Raw genomic sequence first — 26155 nt, forward strand, 5'->3', positions numbered from 1 at the left:
TGCTTCCTCATCACAATCACATTCTCTTATTTAGCTAATCTGAACCTTTACTCCTCACAGGCATACTTCTGTGTGGGAAATATCAGGTAAAAGTATAGATGGTCTTTTCCTACACATGATGTTTAAATTCCGAAGCCAGAAAAACCCAGCTCTGTACTAGTGAACTTTACTACCATCCTACTGTGTGTTGGACCTGAATGGTCTTTTTCCTGACAGTCCCAAATTCCTGATCTTGTGCCTCTTACAATGTCCCCAGCCTCTAACCAAAATTTCCCAAATAATGTCTCATTTCAACTCGTGCCCTTTTTTTCTTAGTAGATGCTGTAGGTGAGAAGGAGATGCTGGTATGATAGTACATGCACTACAGTCTGACTGGGAGTGGCTGCATTGTATGGTAGTAGGTTGTGGCTGAGTAACTGTGGATATAGAAGCGCAGAGTTCTGGAAGAACAAGAAGATGATTGACAATGTTGCTACATCTCCCATCACAATGTTTCTTTTAGCGCTAGTAGTGCTGGAGTTTGTTAACCTCTCTTTTGGAAAGAAAACACTTCTCTCAGTTATTTGCTGAGGGATGCTTTATTTGTGAAATAAAATACTGAAGTCACTTGCGCTTTCCTGATGAGAAGAAAAAAAAACACCCAAAGAGTGCTAAACTTAGTTAAATGAACATCTTTTTGCTTAAACTCTGCTTCTTACAGTATTTTAAAAGCCCAGTTTTCTGTGGGTTTTGGTCCTTTGTGCTATACCCATTCCCTTTCTCCCAGTGCATTAACCTCAGCTGCCTTTGACACTCCCACCAGAACGCAGATAGCATTTGGCATGGCTAGGTGTGAGCTACCTACTTACTTCTTAATTAGCCAGTATGTACATACGGGTTGGCCAGCTGGCTTTCTCTGAACAGAATATGTAATGTTGGCTTTTGCCTGCCTTTCCCTCAGTTCAGCTGTTCTTAGACGTCGCTCTCTTATGCTCATCCACCAGCTTTTTTTTTCCCCTTTCCATAATAGACTGAATAGCTTTGAGATCTAGATCGTACTAGTCATTTCTAAATAAACTTGGAAGAGACAAAGTCATGGGTGTGGGAGGGAGGAGATTGCCAAGAGGAAATCAGGTCAGTGTCTTAGTTTGAATCAGGAATACACTTTTAGTGACTATCCTTATCTCTCCTCTCTGTAGTTTAGCTTGATCTATGCAGTGGCTGCAGAGCTTGATTCCTTCGGTTTTAAGCAGAGATGTGTGCTCAGTGTGCTCCAGCCTTTAATATGTGTTTAGTACATGGGACTGCACTAGAACTAGTCCAGAGCAAAACTGCTAAATGTAACTAGAGTAAATTCTGATTTTTTGCTACAAGCAGTTCCACTCTAGAGATCTGCTCTTGATAATTCTGTAGTTCTTGCTAATGTAGATGTAGCCTTAGCTGTCATTTTCATCTGTTTAATTTTAGCAAAACATTCTGAAGCACTCATGTCAAATATTTATAGCAGAAATTTTTTACAGTTGATTCACTGTTTCCTAGTCTGGAGTAAATCCCTATTAGAAGAAAGGGATATTTTTCTTTTTTTTTTTTTTTTTCCTCTGCAGATGAAATAAGATACGGGAAATATAGAACAGGTAGTTGAGAAGATTGCCTTATGTTAGATCCCCTGCTTTTCAAGTGCAGATGTATTCTAGAGCTCAAGCATAAATGCAGTATCTTGGAAATTAACTCATCTGCTACTAATATTCTCATACAAGTTCGGTCTTGCACCCCATTGATCTTCTATAATAGCAGTCATCTAACCTTCAAGATCAACTGTACAACAGGGCTGCCAAAGAAAACCTTCCCTAAGTATCATGTAACTTTTTGCTGTTTATATTATGGGGAAGACATGCAGGAATAAGATAAGCATGCATCATAAACCAGAAAGGAAACAAGTAGTTCTGTGAGCACCAGAACTAGTGATGCTTAATTTCTTATAGATTTGTGTCTTACAGTTGATTGGTAATGTGCAAGTCTCAACTGAAACTTGCCCTGTGACTAGGGGAAAAGAAGGAAAGTGGTTTGTAAAGGCCATCTCACATAGGGTTTTCTTATATGCAACGTAGCATGAAGCTCATACTGAAACTTTCCCTCGGGGAAAACGGTGACAAGATGATCATTATTATCTACCAGCCACCTCTTTCCATTAAATTTGTGAGTGCTTAATATATTTGAAAACTTTTCTCTGCTGTCAAGTTTGAAGAAAATATGTCTATGGGCGTGAAAGTCATTGGTGAATCATACATATGCATGTAACGAACACATGGGCCTCCGTTTCTCAAGTGGCTGGAGTGAAAGCAAAAACTCATATAAAGGGATTGAACAACAGTGGCAGCAGCGTTGTTGGGAGTACTGTGTGAGTTCTCTGGGTTTTTACGTAAGTGAAGGCATGCCCTTCTATTAGTGCTAGACGTAAGCTTATACAAATCAATACAGTAACTTGTTGGTATTAGAGTTGTATTATATGCTGAATTTTCTGAAGCTACTTGTATCTGAAATTTTGGTAGTTGGTGGGGTTTGGGTGTTTTTGGGGTGGGTTTTTTTTTATTAAATAATCCCAGCTTTTTATATCACTGCCTGTAGATCTCTCAAAATGCTCACCTTTGATACTTTAAGGAGAAAAAAGAATCTTTCAGTTCCTTTAGGTGAAAAATGAACAAGAGAAGTTGAACTGTTTTTTGAGTAATAGGACATTGATAACTATAATGAATGTGCAGGACAGATGTCCAAACGTAAAATCAGAATATCTGATTCTTTTACATGCAGAGAAGTTTCTTTTTGTAGGAAGCAGATTCTATGTTTTCTTGAAAAGCTTGAAATAGATCAGTTTGTCAGAGAAAAAGCACAGCTGTGCCTGTTTGTCAGATGAAAAGTAATGGTGCTGCTTGTTGTGACAGAGAATAATTTGAATGTAAAGAGTTTAACTTTTAAATTAAAGTTCTGTTGATTTGAAACATGCCATCAAGACCGCCTAATAAGCCAGTAATCGCATTAAGAAACAGCCCTGAAGGAAACTCAAAGCAGACAGATTTGGGTTTCCCTGGAAGAACCTGCTAATGTTCTCCATTTTCACTTGGAATGCAAATTACTGTGTTCAGAACATGAGTTGAAATGGCACTGAACTGCAGGCAAACAGAAATAAAGTTAAAATGTCAGTAAAATCACTTCTTCAGGTCATCATTTTATTGTAATATATAGTATGTGATCATGGGTTGAATAGTTTGCTTACATTTCTGGACTGTGATATCTTAGGAAATAAAAAAAAAACCTACCCTTTATGACATTTTAAAATTTTTTCTCAAGTATTTGAAGCATTTATGTCTGTCTGAAAAGTATTTAATACAGGGATTGTGGAACGGCAACCTGGTACATAAAACACTTCATGGAAATACTGCCGTGTGTCAATGTGATCGGTGGATGGTTCTACTTTAATAATACAGTATGTGATACTCAGCTTTAGTGAACTTCCAAAACAGTTTTCTCTTCAAAACATAGCTGGCTTGGGGTCAAGAATTAAATGAATTCACATTTTGTTTTGATTATGTGGTAAAGAAAATGGAAACATCCTATGCTTTCTGTTTTCATTTACTTAATTTGTGTATTATTTGTGCTGTGTTATATAAAAATACCTTTAATTTAAATGTATTTTGAAAATGTTTTCATCATCCTCTTGTCCCTATACAATACCTATAGCTTGAATTTTTTTTTGGTCTACCATTTTTGAAAATAAATTACTTCTGCTCAGTAAGGTTTGAAAGGACATGCAGGCAAGCTGGGCATTTTGTGGAGGAAGAACTCTTGTCCAGTTAATGTGTTTTAGCCCCTCTTGGTGAGGCAAATAAAAGGAGTGGAGCCAAGCCTAAGCTAATAAATTTTACTTAAGCTCAGGAATCTGGGCTCCTTACTGTCAGTACCAGAAGGGTATAGGGAATGGCATTACCAAACCAGGAAGGGAAAAGAAGCAAAGCAGGGATGGAGTTAGTTTCAGGGAGTCCAGCAGCAGAAAAAAAGGAAAGAAAACAGCAGCATATGCAATGAGAAATGTTTTTATTAAAATAATAAAGATAATTTTCACATGTTAATCTGTTTTAAAGTAGTTATAATCATGATGATATATACAACGGGAATTGTGAATGAAAGTTAAGAGGATTTGAGAGGCTAACTGAGCAAAAGAAGATTTATGACTTCTTTTTAAAACCATGAAAACAGGTATTTGCTGCTATGGTAATACTCTGTGGTGTAATCAACACAGTAGTTGTTGTCTGTGAGGATGCTATCTCATTGCTTCATTTTAGGTGTAAACTACCGGAAACTCATTCTAGGGTACTCTACGTTGCACCAATAACCTTTTTTCTTCCTGCAACTGTTAACAAAAAGCAAATAAAAAGAACAGGCAAGTAACAGTGTGCTTTGTTCATTAAAAATGAGCAATTACTGTCCCTGTCCAGTAGGGCATAAATCCTATTGACCCTACATAAATGAAGGGGATACCCTAATGTTCTTTTATCTTAGGTAAGAGTGGAACAGTAGGAATTTCACAATATTGTACCTTGTATAGTAGTGGAGACAAGATTCAGGTTATTGTATATGAGACAGTTTCTAATTAAGCTCTTCTTGTTTTTCATAAGCTTGTGGTTAATATTAAAGAAATAAAAACAAAAAACTCCGTTGTGGGGGAAAGGAAAGAAAAGAGCAAACCATAGTGTATCATTTCCTAATTTTCCAACTTTAGGATTGAACATTTTGAACTTTCCTTCCCCTCTTGTTCTTCCCCTCCTTTTGTGGAAGAATGAGAAAGTAAGATGTTACTTTGCTATATACAATGGTATTAATCTTAACCAAGTATTCTGTAAGGGAATTTCCCATAGTTTACGTCTTGTGGGGGATGGGTGGGTTGGTGCGGTGGGGTGTAGAAATTTTCTTGAATATGAAAGTTCTGTGTGTCAGGTCTAGTGTACAAAACAGTTTTCTCAAAGTCATCTGCAGTGAGAACATACCAGTCTCTGTAAGTTACCTGTGTCAAACCAAAATAGTGGCCCTGGTCCTGTGACAGCAACATTTTTGCGACATGATGATCCAAAACTTTTAACCTATAAAGCAGCAGTAGAAATGTCACACATGAAACAACATCTAGCTGAGACCTAGAATCACCACAAGACTTAGCAAGACTGTGATCACCTAAATATTTGTAATATAATACATCATATCAAAAAGACCCATAAAATATCACCAGCTTTACAGTGATGTCTGATGCAGTTGTGCTTTTCACGTGACCTTTCCTGTTGGGCCCTCTTAGGAGAGGAGTGGCTCCTTCTTCTGTGGAAGAGGTGAATCAGACCTTTTCCATTATGTGGATCTGTAATGTACTTGGTATACCCTGGAGATGAAACGCCACATTCTCTCTCTTAAGAGTGTTATGTGCATGCGTATATATATGTAGTGATGGCTTATGCGATTAATTTGCTAGACAGTGAAAGTTAAGGGTTCTAGTTCCAGGTCTAAGCTTTAGAAGATTTTTCTTCTGACACTTACTTCTCATTCTGACAGAAAGGATACCAAATCGCCAAGATTTGATCTTCTTTCCATAATATTTTGGGTAGATGATATTTCACTTTCCCAGGCTAGAAAGCTTGGTTTCTCTTCAGTGTTGCTAGAAATTATCTTCTGCATCTTCCCAGTCTTATTACTTACAAAAATGAGATACTGAACCAATGAGACATCAAATACCCAAAAGCGTTAAGTCTGCCAAAGGTGCAGGTTAGAGGGATGAGGCAGTTCAGCTGCTGACTTGGTGGCTTTCTGATGACGCTGTCCCCAGTAGCAGCCATGTTAGACCTTTTGTGTTTTCACCCCAAGGTTTAAGCTGCAGATGAGTGGGATGTTTGAAGTCAGGTGTCATTGTTAGTCATCTTTTCTGGGGCACTATTCAACTCTGCTACCATGTGCAGTAACAACATTTGCCCTGAAATAACACTGCAGTGTGTATATTTATGTAATGTTGGTTGTTTGTTTTTCAGACACACGATGAACCCACTGATGCAAGATACAGCTAGCTAAACCGCTATAAAATGCCCAAATTTGGGTCTACAAAAACAGTTCAAGTTGAAAATTCTGATAGTGATAGCACCATGGTGGAAAAACCAACTGCAAGAAAGGTAACAAAATCATATTCATGTCCATTTAATTTCAGTGAAATGAAGAGCATGTATTCTGACACTGGGGGGTTGGTTTTTTGCTGTAATGGGAAGAACTGAATATGAATCTGTATTCTGATATCTTAAGTGCAGAAAAAAAGAAGTGTAAGTTTTTACATGGCTTTAACTAAATTAAACTAGGGAATAGAATATGCCTTTTATTGTAACTTGCAACTTAATTCAGAAGAAGCTGGATGGATTGGCTTTATTTGGTGTAAGTTAGTGCATGGTTTTCATATCTTACATCATATGAAGTCCATATGCTCACAAGAACAATGATTCATATTTTATTTAATTTTACGGACTTACTCTCTGTTACAAACACATGAAACATTTCTGAAGACCTGTGACAGCACAGACCGGTGAAAAAACACAAGTTTCTTACATTCCTTTGTAACACAGGGACTTGTTCCCTCTCTTAGGAGGACTTGAAAGCTAAATGCTGCAGAAGAGTTAAGAGTAACACCTGTGCAAGGGAGTCCACTTCAAAAATGATAAGATCCATTTTTGAGTGTTAGAGAATGAAGGAATACCGGAGCTCTAGTAACACCAAAGAGTGGTTTATTGTTTATAAATGTGAAGTACCCTACCATTTTCAAACTTTGGAGCAGAGTTGCAAATAACTCAGTTCTCAGTTTTGTCTGCCTAGTACAATTTTACAATAGACAACAGTTTTATCTGTAGTACTAATGAATAACAGAAGATAAAATAAAATTCTGAATTGTGAATGATGAGTTTTATGTAGCCCTAAGGAAAGAGAATCCATTTAACACCCAAATGGTATTTAAGAGTGTCTTCTCTGGAAAAGGAGACTCTGTGTGTGTGGTCATACTTACTGTTTTGTTGAAGTCTGTATTCTCTGCAAGATCATTTAATGAATGGATATAAGATAGGAAGAGATTAAAAACTAGGGAAGTTTAGAAGATCCAGCATCTACTTCAAACCATTTGTCTTCTGAAAACATTCATAAAAACCTTTAGATTTTTTTATCTCTTCCCAGTTTGTTTTATGGTTCCCAGTAAAGTGAGGCAAAGGTAGTTACTTTTGCTAGTTGTGATGAAATACGTAGATAAGAAGAGGAAGGTAACAGAGTAGAATGAGGAAAAGAAATAGGCTTACGAGTAAAGGGATGAAAAAACGTTGGAGTGGTTTGGTTTGTGTGGTGTTTGGGGTTTTTTTTCCTGGTTCTTGTTTGGGATATGGTTGAGTTAACTGAAGTTTCGTTCAGTACTGGGAAAGAGAGGGGAATGTCTTGGGGCCTACAAGAGCAAGAATATGAAGGCTATTACAGTGACATTTAGTGGTATTAAATACTGCCTTTTTATTTATATACTTGTAATTAAGTTATATTTTGTAAAGGTTTTAGGTTATTTAACAAAAGGAATACTTTCTGGCTTTATAAACTCTTATTATATTGACACTTCAGTATTTCTAAAAAAACCCCACCACTTGGCACAGGAAAGTCTTGGAAGGCAAAGCTGCTCATGCTAGGAGAACAGACTTGACATCAGTTTTTTCAAGCTTAATTTGTATTTATAATCTAACCAAAAATTTATAAAAACCTGTAATAGAGGTTAAAATGAATTTTCATGTTTTGTTCACTTTCATCACAGCAAAAATAGTGGGTTTGCTGGAATGTATCCATTTTTAAGTTTTCCTTTTCCCTGTTTCTTTGCTAAAGGTATGGCTTGAAATGGCTGGAATGCATTTATATGTTTGAGTCTGTAGAAATAGATTATATTTTGATAGTGGAGATTACTTCCTTCCTTCCTTCCTTCCTAGGCTTTGAATTTTACATATAAGTTGCTCTGTAATCTGAGTTAAAATATATAAATCAGTAAAAATAGTTTACTTGGGAGGCAACTCTTCTTCCTCCACTTTCCACCTCTTACTCCCCCTCATCTCCTCCGTGTCGCTTGCTGCCATAGTAGAAAAACGGTGCTAGTTTACAGAGTGGCTGTTCAGTCTGCAACCACTGCCAAAGAAACTACCTTACCAGTAACCCTTGTGCCCAGTTCAGTATTCACAGGGTGTCTTGACACCTTCCTCTCCCATAATCTCCTGCCCTTGATCCCGGTAGACTGTTCCCTCTCTTCTAGTAACAGTAGCAGTTAATCTGCTGAGCTGTGTAACCCCCATACCTGCAATCTCTGCAGTCTTCTGAAACATGCGGGCTCTTTGGCCAGAACATTAAAGATACAAATTCATATGAAGGTAGGCGTAACTTTCCAGGGAGCAGAAGAGTGAACATGTTATTATTTATTTAACGGCCAGGAAATACAGCAAGATTTGATTTAGAAAGGATTATAGTAACATTCTATTTTTAATGGTCACAGAAACCCCTTTGATTGTCATATTAGTTGGTGTGAAGGTTTGTCCTTAGCTGGTTGCTCTAACAAGGAAGTGTTTGTTGAGACTGATCACCAGTGCAGGAATTAGAAATGTAGACAAATGTTAGATTCTACCTTGCCTGGTATTTGAGATTAAGATGCTAGTCAAAGCAGATTACTTAGAAAATTAGAGTCTGGGGGAAGATGGAAGTTTCACCAAGGACATAGCTAGGGAATCACAATGGTGGACTAATTACATTGATACCAAAAAGGAAGCTGATAAACTGCTTGCACTGTTAGGTTCAGTCTTGTTTGTTGTCTGCCTTGGAACAACATAATGTGAGATTAGAATAATGTAGGGTTTGGTTTGGGGATTGTATGATATAGATTGATATGTAATATTGAAAATGTGAGATGCTAAATAAAATTGCAGAATTACTTAAGTGCTGCAGTTAATATTCCTGTATTCACTTGTTTAGCATAATAAATACAGTTGGGTTGCTTTTGTCATATTTTGAGGAAAAACTGAATACATGTTTAAGATGATAGTCAGACACGTGATCTGTTCTCTAACACACAGACAAGTAATTGTCAGAAGTGTTTAGCTAGCTCTTGACTAATCTGCAATCTTTCCCCTGTGTTAGAAAAAATAGACAAAATATTGCCACTTGTAATCATTTGGATTCAGCATAGAAAATTATTTAAAATTCAACAGGCAATAGGGTAAGAGTAAAATTTGAATTTGAACAACAGAAAGTCATGAAGGTAAATCTGTATTACATACACAAACATTAAAACTCTGAAGTAAAGATTGACCAGGCCAAGTCAACAGTGACAACTTAAAATGAAGTATAGTTAGAAAGTACTGGAAGCTTGTGTAAAGCCAATCAGGATTTTTCTCAGTATGTATATTTGCAACCATTAATTTTAAAACAATAGTTTTGGAAACATTAAAACATCTTATGAAAAGTTAGGGATTCGTTAACTTGGTGCAATTGATATAAGGAAGTACTGAGGCCTAATATGAAGTGATGTTCATACAAAACAGTGCATATTACAAATGAACAGTAATGTTAAAGGACACCACTCCCTAAAAAGATCCTCATTCTCCTCCTCAAAATAAAAACTGGAATGGCCTACATATGTGATGTAAGACTGTTCCAATGGTTAATATATTAAGATAAAAGAAAAAAACACTTGCAGGATTTGGTTTTCCTTTCATAGTTGATAAAATGTTTAGCTCTTACTGGTTGTGCACTCTTAGCTGTTGACTGAAGAATGTAGTAAAGTTATTGTTGTTATGAGACTTAACTTCCACTGGACAAATATGAAAGATTAATGCTTATTGTGCTATTCTAGCAACCAGTAAATAGCTATGTGAATCAGCTATGTGTTCAGGTCTTCTGAGAGCTTAAAGAAAGTCATTAGAAATAACCTTCCTGTTAATAAATTGAGTTTATATCATACATACTTTAGGCTATGTGTATTTTTACTTCAGTTGCTCATCTTGGGATCATAAAATAAATTAAAAAACAGTAACAGTGTGTACAGTGGATAGACCACTTAGTGTTTGCATGAGATATTTTATAGACATAAGAACACAATGAAATTTCAATTTATCTGAATTTATACTTTAGAACTTAAATGGTCAAAACTAAAGAGGGAAGTGATAGGTATGTCATCCAAAGGGGAAACACATTTGGGAATTCTAAGAATTAACTCTCTTTAAGAAGAGTCCAACAGTAGTGCCCAAAGCTGTTACAGTACCATACAGAACAGGCTTCAGTATGTAATTCTCTCTGATAGGCAGAAAAAGAATGCTTATTCTCCCAGGGCTTAGTACATCTGCTAGATTATATGGCACTTTGTTGTCTCCTTTTGTGTATTGTCATTGATTGTAGCAGTACCAGACAATAGAGCTGGAATGGGATATCAAGAAATTGTCCAGACTGCTGTTTGTTAGCCTTCTGAGACAGTTTCTGTTGGAACAGATTAAAAATGTGTTCCTCATCACAGCACACTAGTATGGTTTTGTTAACAGAGAAAATTCTTCCTTGTTACTACATTCTCCAGTGAGGCATGCATTAAATGTTGAGATGTGCAGATCCAGTTCATCCATTTGCCCCAGAGTAGAATAAGCTGTACTCGGTTCTTGACAGATGTTTGCCAGATCTTTTCTTTAAAGCCTTGCCTGATGGAAATTCCTGTCTCCTTGGGCAGTTTATTCTGATACTTAATTATGCTGACTGGCATGGAGTTAGATATTTAGTAGAAGGATAAATAACCTTTGTTTGTCTTCTGTTGACATCTAAAGTCATTAAATGTTCTCTTAACTGTAGTGGACATGGAGAGTATGTAATGCCTTTCTCTTTGCAGCAATAGTTTATGTATCTGAGCAGTATCATGTCTTGAGTGTTTTATATGATTAGCAATTTTCACTTTAGATTAATGAACCTCTTTAGAAGGTCCACAGATATTCTAAGTTACAGGTTGCTTTGTAAAAGATACCAGCTTTGTTTTAGGTTGCTTCCATGGATATCGTTAAACTAATACATAGGCCTATTCATGCTGAATTTTGAACCTTGCTTTGGACCCTGAAAAAAAGAGATGTCTATGCTGTTGCAGTGAGCAGGAGCATCTGTAACAGTGAACGTTCACTCTTTAAATCAAAATGCCTGTTCTGACCTACAGGGCTTGCTACCTTCTCTTGCCTTCTTTTACCTGAAGTTGAATCCAGGAGGCTGTTACATGTTTTCTGGCTTTTAATGTGGGGTCTTCTGATTGTACAGTTAATTACTTTTATCAGTTTGTAGAACCTTGATTTTATCCTGACTTTTCCAGTTTTGTTTTGTATCTAGATTGTTTTTCAAATTCACTAGTTATTTTACTTTCCCTTCGCCAGTGCTTTTTGCTTCTCCCTCTCTCCCAGTTGCGATGATGTCTGCATATCTAATTGCATCTCTGTTTCAGCATTGTCACAGAAAATACTAAATAGCTTTGACTTCGTACAGACTTCTCAAACACCCTGTTTGTTGCATCTTTTAGGTTAGAAAGTGCACCACTGATGGTGGCTAAATGCTTATTTCTACAACAGCAAAGTGACAAAATACTCTTTCCCCTCCCCCACCCCATTTCTGTGTATTCTGTATATACCCTCTTCTTTCCTTTTCAGTGTATCTTTATTTATCTGAAAATACACATTTTGAACTGTCTTGCCTCCTAATTAGATCATCACAGAATCAATATTCAGTGATTATCAAAAAAGTAGTGCATCAGTCATAATATTTAATATAATGCATATATACAATTTAAGAGTAAGAGTAAATTTAAAGCGATCAAATTATTTAAGCAGCTTGTGTCTCTTTGAGCACATACCGATATACTTTACTGACTAGTACCAAAAAATGATACTTTTTAAGTATTGCCAACCACAAAAAGTTTGCCTTTTTTTTTTCTGTAGAAGTTGAAAGCAAGGTTTCCTGCTTAAGACTTTTAAATTATTTTAATTGATCCTTTCTATTGCATAGTACTTAACGTAAGATAATATTCCAGAGAAAGCAATAAATTGTAATACTGCTTTATCATATTGTGGGAAATTTACATGCGTAAATATGACAAATAAATGAGTAGTTTGGAACAAGTTATGAGATAGCTGTTGGTGAGATTGGACTGCAGTGTGAAATTCAGATGTGTAGCGGAAGAGATCGGTATCGGCTTAATGGAGTTTGTATCTGCTCTTGTCAATTTATCTATTTGAAAATAATCAGTTGTGTTAGATTGATTAGCTTCTTTCAGAAGTAATAGTACAGACACTGTCTCCCAAGGCCTTAGGGGAATCTTAAGGGGTTTTAGATTTTTAGACTTTCAGATTTCGATGTTCTAGCATGTAGGAAAAAGGCAGGGAGGAGTGTTTGTTGCTCCCTCTGGGATTTTGGAGGAGGGTTGGTTTTCGTGTGTGGGTTTTATTCTGTGTTTTGGTTTAGGGGTTTAGTGTTTTGGGTTGTTTTGGTTTTGTTGTTTCCCCCTGCTCCCCCCACCCCCCCACCCCCCTCCCCCCAGGTTTCCAAACTCGGAGCAAAGATAGATTTTGTCTGGGGGCATCAACCTTTTACTTCTGGACTTCTCCTGACATAGACTGATCACTTCCTTGTGATTTCCCTGGTACAGATATTTGTCATCTGAAGATTGCAGAGTTTGTTTGCAGGCTCTTTTTGTAATCACTTCTGCCTACGCTTTGGGCAATAATTCAATTTCAGTGTGTCAGATAGTCAAACTACTCTTTGTACTTACGTTTGTTTTTTTTAAAAAAGAAAGGTGTTTTGGGAATAGTACCTTTACTTGGAGTTATTTTCTAGCTTTTCTCTAATCTGAATAGATCTTCTAACTTCTTGCTTCAAAAGTACCAAGGAGCAGGCTTTTGTTTTTCACTGATTGACAAGTCAGTGTATGTTCCTCTTCTACCTTTAGAAAATGAATCTTTTAGTGTTTCCATCTGATCATCTGTAGGAATGATACAAAGCTGTGGAGCTGTGATAGCTGACAGCTTGATAATATGTTTCTGCAGCATGTAATGAACAGAAAATGCTGTGTCTCTATATTGCATCTTGATTGATAGGCCAAAATGTTGGGGTTTGCAGAGGGTTCCCTCAAGCAGTCTTCTCACTAACCTGGTTTCTTTTACATACTTTGATGCTGTTATTAAGGTGATGAAACGTAAGTTAATATTGTGCCCATCCAGGTTTTTCTCTGTTTATCTTGAAATACATTTTGTAAGCCCAGATAAAAATTCCAAATAGCTTGTACCTATTTTTTTCTACTTTTGATATGAGTTTAAAAAGTTTCTTCATTGATTTTCTAAGTTCTTTGTAAATTTTGCTTTAGAAAATGAAACACCACACTATTATTCTTGTTGAAACAGAGAGTTCTGTTTGGATGGATTACGGGGTGGGGGTGGAGGCAGGGGAGGGTTGTTAGAGGTTTTCTTTGTTGTTACTGTGTTCACAGTCTGAATTGCAGTGTGGGCTCTTAATATGCTTTTAATGTGATTATTATGTTGTGGTCAAAGAAGGAAATCGGGTTGGTCATTAAGACTTAGCAAATACTCATCCAGTTTGTGTTGTTTCTTTGCTTATTAATCAAGGCTCCAATAGGCAACAGTAGTTCTACAGTGAGAACTATCAGGAAGTAGAAATAACACAGAAGATACTCATTTTTAAAAGAAAGAAATGCCATTATTTTTAGAAAGGTTACTTTAAAATTTTTTGAATAAACTATGTAATACATTTACTTACACACACGCATATACATTCTCGCATAGCAGGTCTTTTCAGTCTGTATACGTTATAAGACTATTCTGCTTTATGCAAAAATTACTTAGTATACTTTTTATTTATATTAGAGCAAGGACAAGATTGCATCCTACAGCAAAACTCCAAAAGTGGATAGGAGTGATGTGGGGAAGGAGATGAAAGAAAAGTCTTCCATGAAACGTAAACTTCCTTTTACTATTAGTCCATCCAGAAATGAAGATCGCAATTCAGACACAGGTAGAACCTTTTTATTTCCTTAACTAATTATTTGTTGATAAAATACATCCTAATTTAATTAATTGTATATTATGTTTTTATACTGATTAATTTTTTCCCCCATAAAAAAGGATACTAAGTATAAAAGTTGCTTGCTTGCTTCTAATTGTTGCATCTCAGCCTGATAGGCATTCATCCTATCGTTAGCAAGAGCTAACATGCCAGCATAGTTTATTTACATTTTCTGGTTGTTTCATAACCTCATTCTTTTGCTTCTATTTTAGTAATAAATCTTTCTTTTCATTGACATCTCTAGAGGTCCATTTGTTTAAACAAGTAAACTGATGAAAAGACATGTAAGTGCCTTGATTTGAGAGACAGCTGTCAGCCATTTGTAGCCTTTTCAGGGAGGAGGTGGGGGAAAGATTGGTAGATGTACTGTCCTTCATATAAAAGAAAAGGTTGCTAAGGTAATACAAGTAACTAAACTAGTCATGGAGAGCAAACTTTTCTTTCAGTCTAAGCTCCTGTGATCTGCTCAGGATACCTTTTCTGCACAGGCTCGTAGTTCTTCCTAACTTAATCATATTCTGTTAGAACTGATTTAAAGACTTCAAAATACTATTCGTGACATGGCTCTTTTCAAATCAAGATGGAGGGATCTGGATATATTCCAAGAGTATAGTTATCTCTGAGTCTAGGTAATCAGTTATCTGTGTCATAATTCAGTAGCAGTTCTGTTGGCAGCAGAACAGTATCAATGCCTTCTGGAAGGCCACCAGAAGGTATGCTCCCCAAATTTCTCAAAGGTGCAGTACTACAGTTTCTTGTACAGCGCTTACTGTACATTTGAATATTTTAATAAATAGGTAATTCCCTTAATATGCTCTAGATTTAAATGCAAGACAGAAGTATATATCTCAGTACATGTTGAATTTTTGTCCAGGATGTATTTCATGCAGATTTGGCTCCTGGATATTACACTCATGTTTTTGTTACTGTAAAAAAAACATGGTATGAAATCCAAATTTGTAATAGTCACATTACAAAACAATACTCTTGGCTTTAGAACTCTGTTATCAGTGGTTTTACAGAATTTTAGTCTTACACTGCTCATGATACCACTTGATTCTGAAAAGACCATGCATAATTTACAAGTATGCTGCCAGCATCTGCTTTATTAAATTTATTGCTTGGTATTAGACCCTTACTATTTTTCATAATGGAAATAAATTTGTTTAGAAGTAATATTTAGCACTTATCTATTGTTTTCTGTGTTGAAAAACTTTCGTCATCTCTCCCTGCCCCCATCAACTTTAAATAATTCATTGTCACAGCATCTTGTAAGGTAATGTTATTGTTTGTTTCTCTTGCTATAGCATCTATTGTCCAGTTGCCACAAGCAAGATTCATTACTTTAGGCACTTAGACATGCACAAAAAGACAATGCACACACTACAAGACCTTTTTGTTGTATCAGGGAGATGAAATAAACAGTTCAAGTAGGAGCAAATATAACAATAGAAAGCACATAGCATTTAACTAATGCGTAGCAAACTTCATAGCCTGTTGTCCAGTTCATTACTGCTGAGGTAAAGAGGTAAGAGCAACTACCTTGTTTTGCAGATGAGGAACATAAGCTTTCCAGAAACTTTAGAGGCAGGAGCATTACTAGGATGAAAAAACAGTTCTTGTAGTGCTGATTCTGTACCTAACCAGTTAGATTAGACTAGTGAGAATTAACCACTGGAATTAACATTAGTGCCAGGCTTGTGACAGACATGGATTAGAACTGACATCAGTGATCATGAAATGTGGTGGTGCTTCTGACACAAACTTGGCGTTATACGTTGAAAAGGTTTGCCATCACTGGACTGAAATGTTACCTCTGACTGAAGTGTCTCCCTGATAGCTATTAAGTTTTTGGAGATGAGTGTAACCTGCAACAGACGAGGTGATGAAAAACTTCTTATCGGCTAGTAGTGATAGTGCTTAAAAAAAACAAAACAAAACAAAAACAACCCACAATCTCAGTTTTCTTCTGATACTGTGTGAAAATCTGTAGTGGTATTCTAGGGAAATGATCAAAGGTTGTGTATACAATTCATAAATGAAAAGATTCTCAAGAGATATGTGGTACTACTCCATTGATCCCACTGTGCATTACAGTTCCAGAATGTATTTTATCCTTTCCTGATAGTTTGCTTTTTAATAGCCTTCCAACATTTTCAGAGTTCAGAATAGCAAAACGTTCTTACTGCTTTGCTGAATAGTTTCTCTGTAACAGATAAGACCATTAAGTTTTATTTTTTTCAAATGTTTTTAAAGATTTAGGGTCTTTGAAAAATGTGTCTGGGTGAACAAAAATCAAGAAATGCCATAAAAAGTAGTTATAGTATTAAAAAATGCGATTTAATTGTTTAATTGAATAAATGGTTTATCTCCAAGGTACTTGATAGGTTTGCTAGCTGACTGTAGAAATCCCATGATAATTGGGTTTTGTCCTGTTTAGGCAGGTAAATCGATCAAAGAATGGGAATACCTAATTTTTAGATCATTAGAGCCATCTTGGTTCTATCTCCAGAATATTCATCCATAAGTTAAGATTTTGTCTTTTTTGCTTTATTTTGGTAAAAATTGCCACCTGAAGTTCCACTTGTTCCTTTTCATGGTGGGCTTATTTTGATTCAGGTGTTGTCTAGAAACTACAAGTGACAATGAACATAGAAAGCCAAACTGAATGTTGATTTCATGTGGAAATACTGTTTTTTAATTTGATCCCTACAAAACTCTACATAAAGTAAATTTTACACTGAGTCACTTTTGGCAAGACTGAAATCAAACAGCACTTGTAGTGTCCCATAAGAGCCTAGGACAATTCTAGTCTTTGTGTTTATCTAACTTTAGTTTTAGATCGGTGTTTTTGCCTAAGAAACTGCTGCAATAAACTAGTATTAAACACTTTCAGATTTAGCCTTTAGGTTAATTTCTTCATAATTTCGTACTGGTTAGGACTGAGTATAGTTGCCTAAAGGTAATCATCCAGTGCCGGTTGAAATGCCTGCAGTAGCAGAGAAGTCTGCAGTGGGCTGAAAGATAATGTGAGTCACAGGAGACCTGTGGCCTTCTGAAGAGGACAGCAGGACAATGACAGCACCTGAAATGGCACTACATACCTGTCTTTAAGCAACGGTGTCCTAGTCTTGTTTCTTTCCGTGTGCAGGGGTCCGTTCTAATACACAGTCCTGGTTTGGATGGCCATATAAATCTGAGGACTCTGTTATCACACACCCATTCTTTGATTAGAGCAACCACAAAAACTAATACAGTATATCTGTACTACAGTCAAATTTATTTATACTGCAAAATTTGCAGTATAGCTTTAGCCCTTATTTAAGTTAATCTTATGAAAGATTCTACATGCAAGCTTTAAGACTGGTAGAATGGCTGATGGAAGGAGAAGCGTTTTTCATACCTTATTAAGTAAGTTCTCTGATTTGAGGTCTCCTGATACAAAAACATCATTTGATTGAAAAACATCGCTTATTTAGACTAAAAAAATCTCAGAAATACTATTTAATTGATTTATCTGGTTATTTTTAAATAACCTCAGATGTGGTTACCAGAGTAAGAACAACAGGCAAGTGCTGCTTTTGCAAAGGACAAATTTCTTTTCTCTACCTTACTAGTTTGAAGAGAGAAAGCTGAATTTTTCATAATAATTAAACATAACTGCAGATTGCAAAAATCTTTGCATTGTGAAGATTAAGTGTAGGTGCTTTTTTTTTTTGCAGCATTGTTACGTAGTTGATTATTCTGAAAGAACAACAGAAGTTAAATTACACTGAATGTGCTAGTTTGTTGATCTTCCCTTGGAATTAATGTTCTCCAGACTCTCTGTTTATAGTAGCATCTCGGTTTTGTTTTCTGACCCTTTCAATTTTGTCTGTAAAGTAGTCCAAACACGGCACAGTCATATTTCTTTCAGCATTTAGATGACATGCAGAAGAACAAAGCAACTGACCTCTTTATGTTCCATGTGTACATCATAGTAACACAATTTCTATACTTGTGCTTCCCATAGGTGCAGAGGTTAGTGGGGCTGTTAAAGGGAATGTTTACAGTGTTACTGCTTGCTGGGCATGAACTTACTGTTCAGCTATTACAAGTTTCTTTAACTGTTGTTTGGGCTAGAGGCAGGAAAGTGGAGGTGGTTTTGTGTGCGTGTGTGTGTTAGTTTGGTTAAATATTCCATAAACTTGATTAATTAGGTATCACAATAGTACCTTGATATCTCTGCAGTGTTGAATATACTGTGAGGTCTCATCATCACATTCTCATCTTTCCCTTCTACTGAAGGTGGGAAGCAGCAGTCAATCATGATGTGTTTCTCTTTGAAATAACTTCAGTCAGATTAGCACAGTCACACAGACTTTAGTAACTCTTTCTCTTACTTTTGACATCTGCAGAACTGATCATCTTGACCTGTCTTCTACAGTTGTTAGTAATAAGCATATGAGTATTGTGTATCACTCCATCTTTTAAATTCCTTAGAAGCATTTATTTCAAGTAGTTCATATTTTAGCTTCACGTGGTCCAATTTCTTAATCCTGTTATTCCTTACAGTTTGCACTATGATAGGAGTTCTTCCTGAAACCAGACTGTCATGAGCCTTGAAATTTGAATTTGGTCTTTTTCCTTTATTTTCTTTATCCACTAAGGTGGTTGTTTTACAAAATGGAATATTCTGTTACTTGGGCATGATTTGTTTTGAGAAATCCCCATGTCACATTATTTCTTTTCCTGAAACATTATAGAAATTACTTAACTGGGAATTTGTAGTTTATCTAAATAATAGAAAAGAAACAAAAAAAAAAACCAACAAAACCAAAACCAACCAAACCAAAACCAAAAACAAAACCACTCCCGCCCCCTCAACAAAACAAAAAAACCCAAAAACCCACGCCAGATCCATTATTGGTTGCCTTGGGATATAATCTGTCATGCATAAATTCTCCTAAAATAATTGCTGGTAATTCTGTTGTTTCTTGTGCCAGTACATTTAAGTACTGTGAGTGTATTTCATGAAGCGCTGCTACAAGTGCTGAAATGCACCTAAAGCACTGTTCACCAAAGACTTTAAAAAAAGGATTTAAGAATAGCCAGGAAAAAGCTTACATTGCAAAAGGAAAATCTTAAAAGGAATGTTGTCTGGGTAGATTTGGCTGCATATCATGAAGGTTACTTAATACAGATAATTGAACATGGAGCCACTTGAAGAGTTTTATTTTTTTAATAGCAAGTAAGAAATTCCCTGATCTTCTAACTACTGAAGAACACCAAATAGTGACAAGAAAATGAATGCAAAAGAAAATATTTGTATTCCATAGAGTTTGAAACAAAAATTCTCAAAAATAAAATTAAAAAAAATTTAAATTACTTTAACAGTCAATCTTATACATGCAATTGTACTTAAACTTAATTTCTTAAACTGAAATTTTATTATGAAAAATTATTCTATTAGGAACAGTTATTACTGTTCCAATTGTGTAAACATAAAGCACACAGCTGTGAAAAGTTTCCTGTTACCACAAGATAAAAGCATAGCTAAAAAGTTAAAGTTGCTGAATGTTAAATTGGTCTGCTAAATAAAGTATAGTGTGCTGTGTGACGTTATTCTTGGAGCAGGGAAAGCAAATCTTATAATATATTCTGTAGTAAGCATAATGGGGATTCTCAGTAATTTATAAGATTTTTTTCTTTCGATTTGTGTAGCTGTTTTAACAGCAGTTGCATTGTTGTTTTCCTGGCATTAAAAAAAAGGTAGTTTTTTACTATCTAATTTATTTGTGGGTTTATACAAATTTTTCTTCTGTATGCCCCGCTCCCTTCCTTTTGCTTCCTTCCACCCCTTCTGTCCTATGTTGTTTTATCTTGTACAGTCAGAGCCAGGACATATGCATCAGGTTTTGGGGGGAGAAGCAATATCCACTTACAGGAGACATGCTTTAGTAAATGGATTATCAGGTGCAACTGCTGTAGTCCTGAGAATTGATTTTTTTTTTTTCGGTTTGTTGTTGGTCATATTAATTTTGTGTATTGAACTGTTCAGATTTACTGAAAACACGTGTGAGGTCTGACATAAGTTTTAATAAAATTGTGTGGGTTTTGAGTGGTAAGGGCATCATTACAGTATAGCTTGGTGAGAGCAATTTTATTTTTACTTGGTGCTTTTAATTGGTAAGCTCTAGAAATGCTTTGCAAACACTGTTACTAAAAAGTAATAGAAGAATAATGTGCCCCACCACTGAAATGCATTGGAATAGGTAGAGGAGGATCTTCATGATGTTTGACAACAGTAAACGTGAGACAGGAATAAATTGTGTTCATTTACTTAGTAGTTTTTTATAATAAAATCATTAAACAACCAAACAACCAAAAAAAATCCCGAACAAAAGCTAACAGATAAAAATACCTGGAAAAGTACACTGTATAGTAAAAAAGTAAAAGCTAGATTGTCAGAAGATTTATTTCACTTATTTTGATGTATTATTTTCTCAAGCTGATTATATCTATAAAATTGTAAGGAATAATTCAGAATGAAAATGAATGTGCTTTTCAAGAAAAGAATCATGAGCAGTAAATAGCTTAAGCTACAAAACGGCACATCATGCCAGACAAACTGAAATGTGTTGTTTTGATGGAAGTACTGAATTAGTCAGTGAAGTGTGCTGTATGTTATCCTTGGAGAGACAACAACATATTTGCAGTGAAAAGTTGAAAGTAAAATTGCGCTGTAGGTTTTCTTTAAATTTTCCTATGCAGATGTTCTGCTGATAGGGCAGTAGTGTTGGTTTGGATGTTGAATTAATTTTTTTAGGTGTTCAGGAGTATGAGATGCATGCGGTTTAGAAAAAATCTCAATTACTTCTGTAAAAGGGATCTGGCTTCCTTTTTAAACATGATGGATAAACTGCGGGGGGGCGGTGCGGGAAGGATGTTAATATGTACATAGGTCTGTAGCTTTCCATTCTTAAAATAGCCTTGCTCATAATTGTTTAGTCTGTAAAATCATGTATTTCTTTGATCACCGTGGAATTTGAGATCTGCACTATATGCATGCCTTCCTCTGCCTCGGGAGTGTTGCTTTACTACAGCCTCTGTCTGTAATCAAGCCTGGAAGATGAGATTTAGAGAAGGCTAGGAAGGCAGAAAATGAGCTGGGAGGAAACAAGTGAAACAAGGAGGGCCACAGAGGGCCTGAGGCAGAAGTGTAGAAAATCAAAAGATAAAAAAAGAGTCAGTTTGGGGCTTAATGGAACATGGAATTGCATGGTTAGAAACCTCAAAGGGACTAAATAAAAATTACAAATTAAAAGTGAATTTTTGTCTCTCTGCAGAAGATCACTGAGGTTTGCCTCAATGGAGTCTTCTGTTTTAAGATTTTTCTGCTTTTGTAGATGACAAATACATGGTTTTTTAATGATGTTTTTATCATATAGGTGTTTGAGCTTGGCATTTAGGAAGGGAAACTGGGGAACCAGTCTAATGATGGGGACAATAATAAAAGCAAAATCCCCACCCCCTACTTTAACTTAGCTTAATTGCATTTCCAGAAGTTTTGTAGTGTAACCCAAAATACTAAGATTAACTAAAATGGATGAACAGTGTCTCATCAGATGGTAATTGGTCACAGTAAAAATAAGATTAAATAACTTATTACAGAAAAAGCTAAAAAGATCAGTGTGCCAACTGGGATTAACTAATAGTAACAATCCTCAACCAATTCCCAGACGAATTCTAGCATTTTAGTATGGCCAAGTCTGGTCAAGCAGTCCCACAACTTTCCTCCCAGCCCCCTTTTCATTTATTATATATTCTCTTGTAATTTTTAGAGCTCAGCTTCGTTTCATGTTCTTACTTGCTTTATGGGAGTTGGCTCATGCCACAGAGGAGAAAAAGCAGGCAACAGACATGCTTATGGAATTCTGTCCCTATCTTTGTGGTCAGTGGTCCAGCCTGGAGAAGAGCTGGGATTACCCATGGCTGCAGGGTGCGGAGTCCTGTCCAACTGTTAAAGGACTGTTAGGAAGGTGGTCGGTAGGGAGGCTTCCAGAAGGAGAAGATGTAGTAGAGTGAGCAGAATCTCTGGAAAACCTAATACTGAACCTGGGCTTTTAGGGAAGGAAACCAGGAGAATTATTTGCTCAGGGTTTGGAGATGGTGCTTCCGTTGGTTGAGTCTGTTAGAATATTCTTCGGACCATTCCTTCCTGACAGTGGTGGTTAGAATTATTTTTTTTAACTCTTTCAAAACTTCTAATTCCAAATCACCTGATTTGTTATTAAGGTTCCTTGAGCCATCTTTTACATCCAGTGCATTTTTATTCAAGTAGTAGTCTTAGAGGCTCTGAAGAAAAAAAGTAGACATTACAGATCTAACATGTAAGCTACCTAAAAGATATAAATTGTTGTGTTTGATAAGAAGTTGTTAAAACGGAAAAAGAGTAGTTGCCTAGAAAGACAAGGTTTTGCACAAAATGAATGGTCTTCAGTACACATAAATGCAAACTAATATGTCTCTAGAAAACACAGTTAAACAATAATGACCAAGTAGGGAGATCTGTAGGAAACAGTTGTACCAAAAGAAATTTCATGCATGGAGAGTTTGTACTTGTTTGATGTTAACTGGAGCATTGTTTAATGATCTTAAGTGATTTAGTCAAAGCCACTTAAATCACAAATCAGTTGTTTTCTATCATACTTTAACCTAAATGCCTGCTTTTGGTTTATGGGACTTTTACACAGGAAAATGAAGGAGGAACTTTTTTAAAAGGATGGAAGATACAGGCCAAAGTTTCCAAATCACACAAATAAAGTTCTAGTTTTTAAATTCATTAGATGTTAAAAAATTGTGTGATTTCAGAGCACATTTAACCAATCTGAAGATCTGTGAGAGTTTGTAGGTACTGAATACTTTAGAAATGATTTGTTTATTCAGATGTGTAATTTTAGCTTCTGGTTCAAAACTTGGACATGAAATATTAAACAACTTCCATAAATATTGATGAAAGAAGTTATGTATATAAAATAGCTGTATGTTTTTGAATTATATGAAATTTGGAGAAGAAATTAAGCTGAAGTAACAGGATGAGCTTGAGAGAAATACATCTTTTATCAAACTACACAATACCAATATTAAAAAGTCTTTTCCTAATTTTTAACATGGTGTCTGGAGATAAGTAGAATAGGCCGCAATCTCAGATCTGTATTCAAGGCTGAAAGTTGACTAGCTGATCTTACAGAATTTTTTAAGCACCTGACTTGATTCTCTGAAAATCAAAGTTATGACATATGTAATCTTCTTGCTGTGAAACAGGTTTTTCATCTTTTAGATTTTTTTTGTAATCTTCCTTACAGCTTTAAGTGCTTTAACTCGGTAGCTTAGTATCCTGATGCAATTAGAACAGGTAACCAAAACTAATGCAAATGCAGTAAATTATAGATGCAATTTCTGTTTCTTATCACCTACCGCCAACTACCAGTTCACATACCTTAAAAGGATATTTTTATTTCTAGAAAAATGTTCAAATAGAACAGTGGTTTGAGTTTTTAAACGTTAATATTTCCAGAGAAGGAAGGTCCGGAGAAAAAGAAAATGAAGAAGGATGCAGGAAATAAGAAATCAACACCAGTTAGCATTCTTTTTGGTTATCCTCTGTCAGAGCGCAAACAGATGGCACTTCTCATGCAGATGACGGCAAGAGACAACAGTCCAGGTGATCTTACAAAGTTAACAGTATTCTTTCTCCTGCCTGTTTAATTCTGTTCTGTCCGAATATTCTGAACCCTGCTGTTTTTTTCAGCAATCCTTGACTTTTATTGAAATTATAAAAAATTATTCATGATTCTCTTAAAACTCTTCCTTTGCATTGATGAGTGATTTGATGAAAAAAATCTTCAGTATTTAGGTGCAAAGTTTTGCATTATGATAGGTGTAAAATCTGAAAATCTCTTTTCTTCCATTTTTTTTTGTTTGCCTCTCAAACACTGTTCCATGTGTATTACTTAAAAACTCAAGTGTTATCTGTGTTTTTTATGAAGTTTAACTACTGTCTCATTGTCTGAATTTGAAGCAGGATTTTAATTTAGAAGGAAACTGGATCGTTTCCTTAGGATCTAATGGGAGAGGAGAGACACCTTCTTTTTAATTCGGAACCTCAAACTGTCCTTGGTCCATTTGTATTTAAAAGACCTTATGTATGCTATACAGTTGTAATGTTGGTGTTTTTTTTAATTGGCATTTAAAAGTGAATGGCTGCATTTCCTTAAGGAATTATCCAGCCCACTGGAAAATATTTGGGTTGGCACAGCTGAGGAAGTACATAGAGTATAGTATACAGATTGTAATTCCTTAAACTGGCATCCCACTACATAAAAATGTAGTGGAATTGTGCTGGAGGAAGGGGAAGCAGGGTAGATACTAATTTTCATGATCATGCTTTGTTTCAGCAGAATTTATACCAGAGTATGTGAACCTTGTAGTTTGGATAGAAGTCATCTGTTCTTGAAACCTAGTTTAAAAATAGTGGCATTTTGCAAAACACCCTTTTGCACATTCAAAGAGGCATTTTGTTGATATGTGTAAAGTGTCAAATACATCCTTTATTTGTATACAGTTATTTCCTGATTATTGTCATCTTTGAGTGCAAGTGTTAAAAGAAGGTGAAGTGAAAATATTATTAAATAACTTGCAGTGACCATTTAAAAACTTATTTTGTAGATTCCACCTTAAATCATCCCTTACAAACAACACCAACACAAAAGAAAACATCGAGCTCTTCTTCAAGACAAAAAGACAAAGTTAACAAGAGAAATGAACGAGGGGAAACTCCTCTACATATGGCAGCAATTCGAGGGGATGTTAAACAGGTTAAGGAGTTAATCAGTTTAGGTGCAAATGTGAATGTAAAAGATTTTGCAGGTAAGTTGATACATGTTCTTTTAATGGCACAAATTCAAAATTAATGCCGAGGTTGTTATCAGATGTTTAATTTTGGTTCATGCTATATGCAAATGAAAAAATATAACTTTAAACTTATTAGATAGTCTGAAGTCATGGCTTTTATTTCTGATGGCAGTGGTAGTACTGGGACACTAATAATATATTATTAGAACAGTGTATTAATACCTGGAGGTTTTAGTTCTGACCAGGGCCTTTGCATGCTAGGTATTTACAAAAATATGTGTGCGTTCTTGCTGAACTTTGTAGAATTATACTAGGTGAAGTCAGTAATTTATAATAAAATTGTAGTCTGTGTGAGGAGATACCAAGTGTAGGAACAGTGAAGGTGGTAGCGCTGTAATGTACACTGTCTTCTTACTGGGACAGCAAATATGCACCAAAGCAGATGAGTGTGATACAGCTCACACTTGCCATCTAGTCCTGCTACATTAATGGTAGTTTTGATATGTCAGTATTTGCTGTGATTTCAGCACTGATTGATGAACTTCAAGGTGAGTTGTAACTTGTACCATATTTTTAGTAACCTTGATTTGGTATCTTTCTTTATGGTCTGCCTGTCTGTCTGTAAGACCTCCTAAACAATTTTTTTGAACCTGCTGACTGACTTTTGCCTATTTTGCTTTTGATAACTCACAGTAGTTGAGTTTCTACATGCTGTAGTGAAAATCTCCAGCAAATGCGAGGTCCCCAAAGTAATGCTTTCACAGAAGACAGAACCTGCAGTTCTCAGTTCAGTAGTTGCCAGTTGTTGATTGGCCAGGCACAGAACTGAATGCATTTACATAGTGGCATAAGCTACAGTACTTGCTGGTTTTTCCTCAACTAGTGTAAAAGGGCTGAAGATATAAGAGCTGGAGTATTGGGTAGAGGTTTAGGGCACAGAAGGAGGTTGGGGTGATGAGGAGGGATGTAACAGAGTGAAGGGAAGACCAAATCAGAGGATAAAGGTGAGGTGCAGAGGTTGTGGGGTTGGGGTCTAAGAGACATCTATAAGATTCATTAGACAGTAGATGGCAACACTGGTAGTTTCAAGTTTTTTAGAGGCATTGCATAACAGAAG

The 26155-nt window shown here is 35.9% G+C and overlaps 1 protein-coding gene across 3 annotated transcripts in view; it reads left to right on the plus strand.

Annotated features, from left to right (window-relative positions):
- The window catches only part of ANKRD12 (ankyrin repeat domain 12), a 66726-nt gene that overhangs the window by 13401 nt on the left and 27170 nt on the right, over positions 1-26155 (plus strand). For 2 of the 3 annotated variants that reach the window (XR_013926686.1, XM_080378956.1), the window contains exons 2-5: positions 6039-6176; positions 13944-14091; positions 23702-23848; positions 24853-25053. Coding sequence is in view for 2 of the 3 variants with exons in the window: in XM_080378956.1 (XP_080235082.1) it covers positions 6090-6176; positions 13944-14091; positions 23702-23848; positions 24853-25053 (583 nt within the window). In the remaining variant the exon portion in view is untranslated. Of the gene's footprint in view, positions 1-6037; positions 6177-13943; positions 14092-23701; positions 23849-24852; positions 25054-26155 lie in introns of those variants that run through there. The other variant, XM_080378957.1, reaches the window with a different exon arrangement.

Source organism: Falco punctatus (assembly GCF_963210335.1).
Source record: "Falco punctatus genome assembly, chromosome: 3".
NCBI classification, from domain to species: Eukaryota; Metazoa; Chordata; class Aves; order Falconiformes; family Falconidae; genus Falco; species Falco punctatus.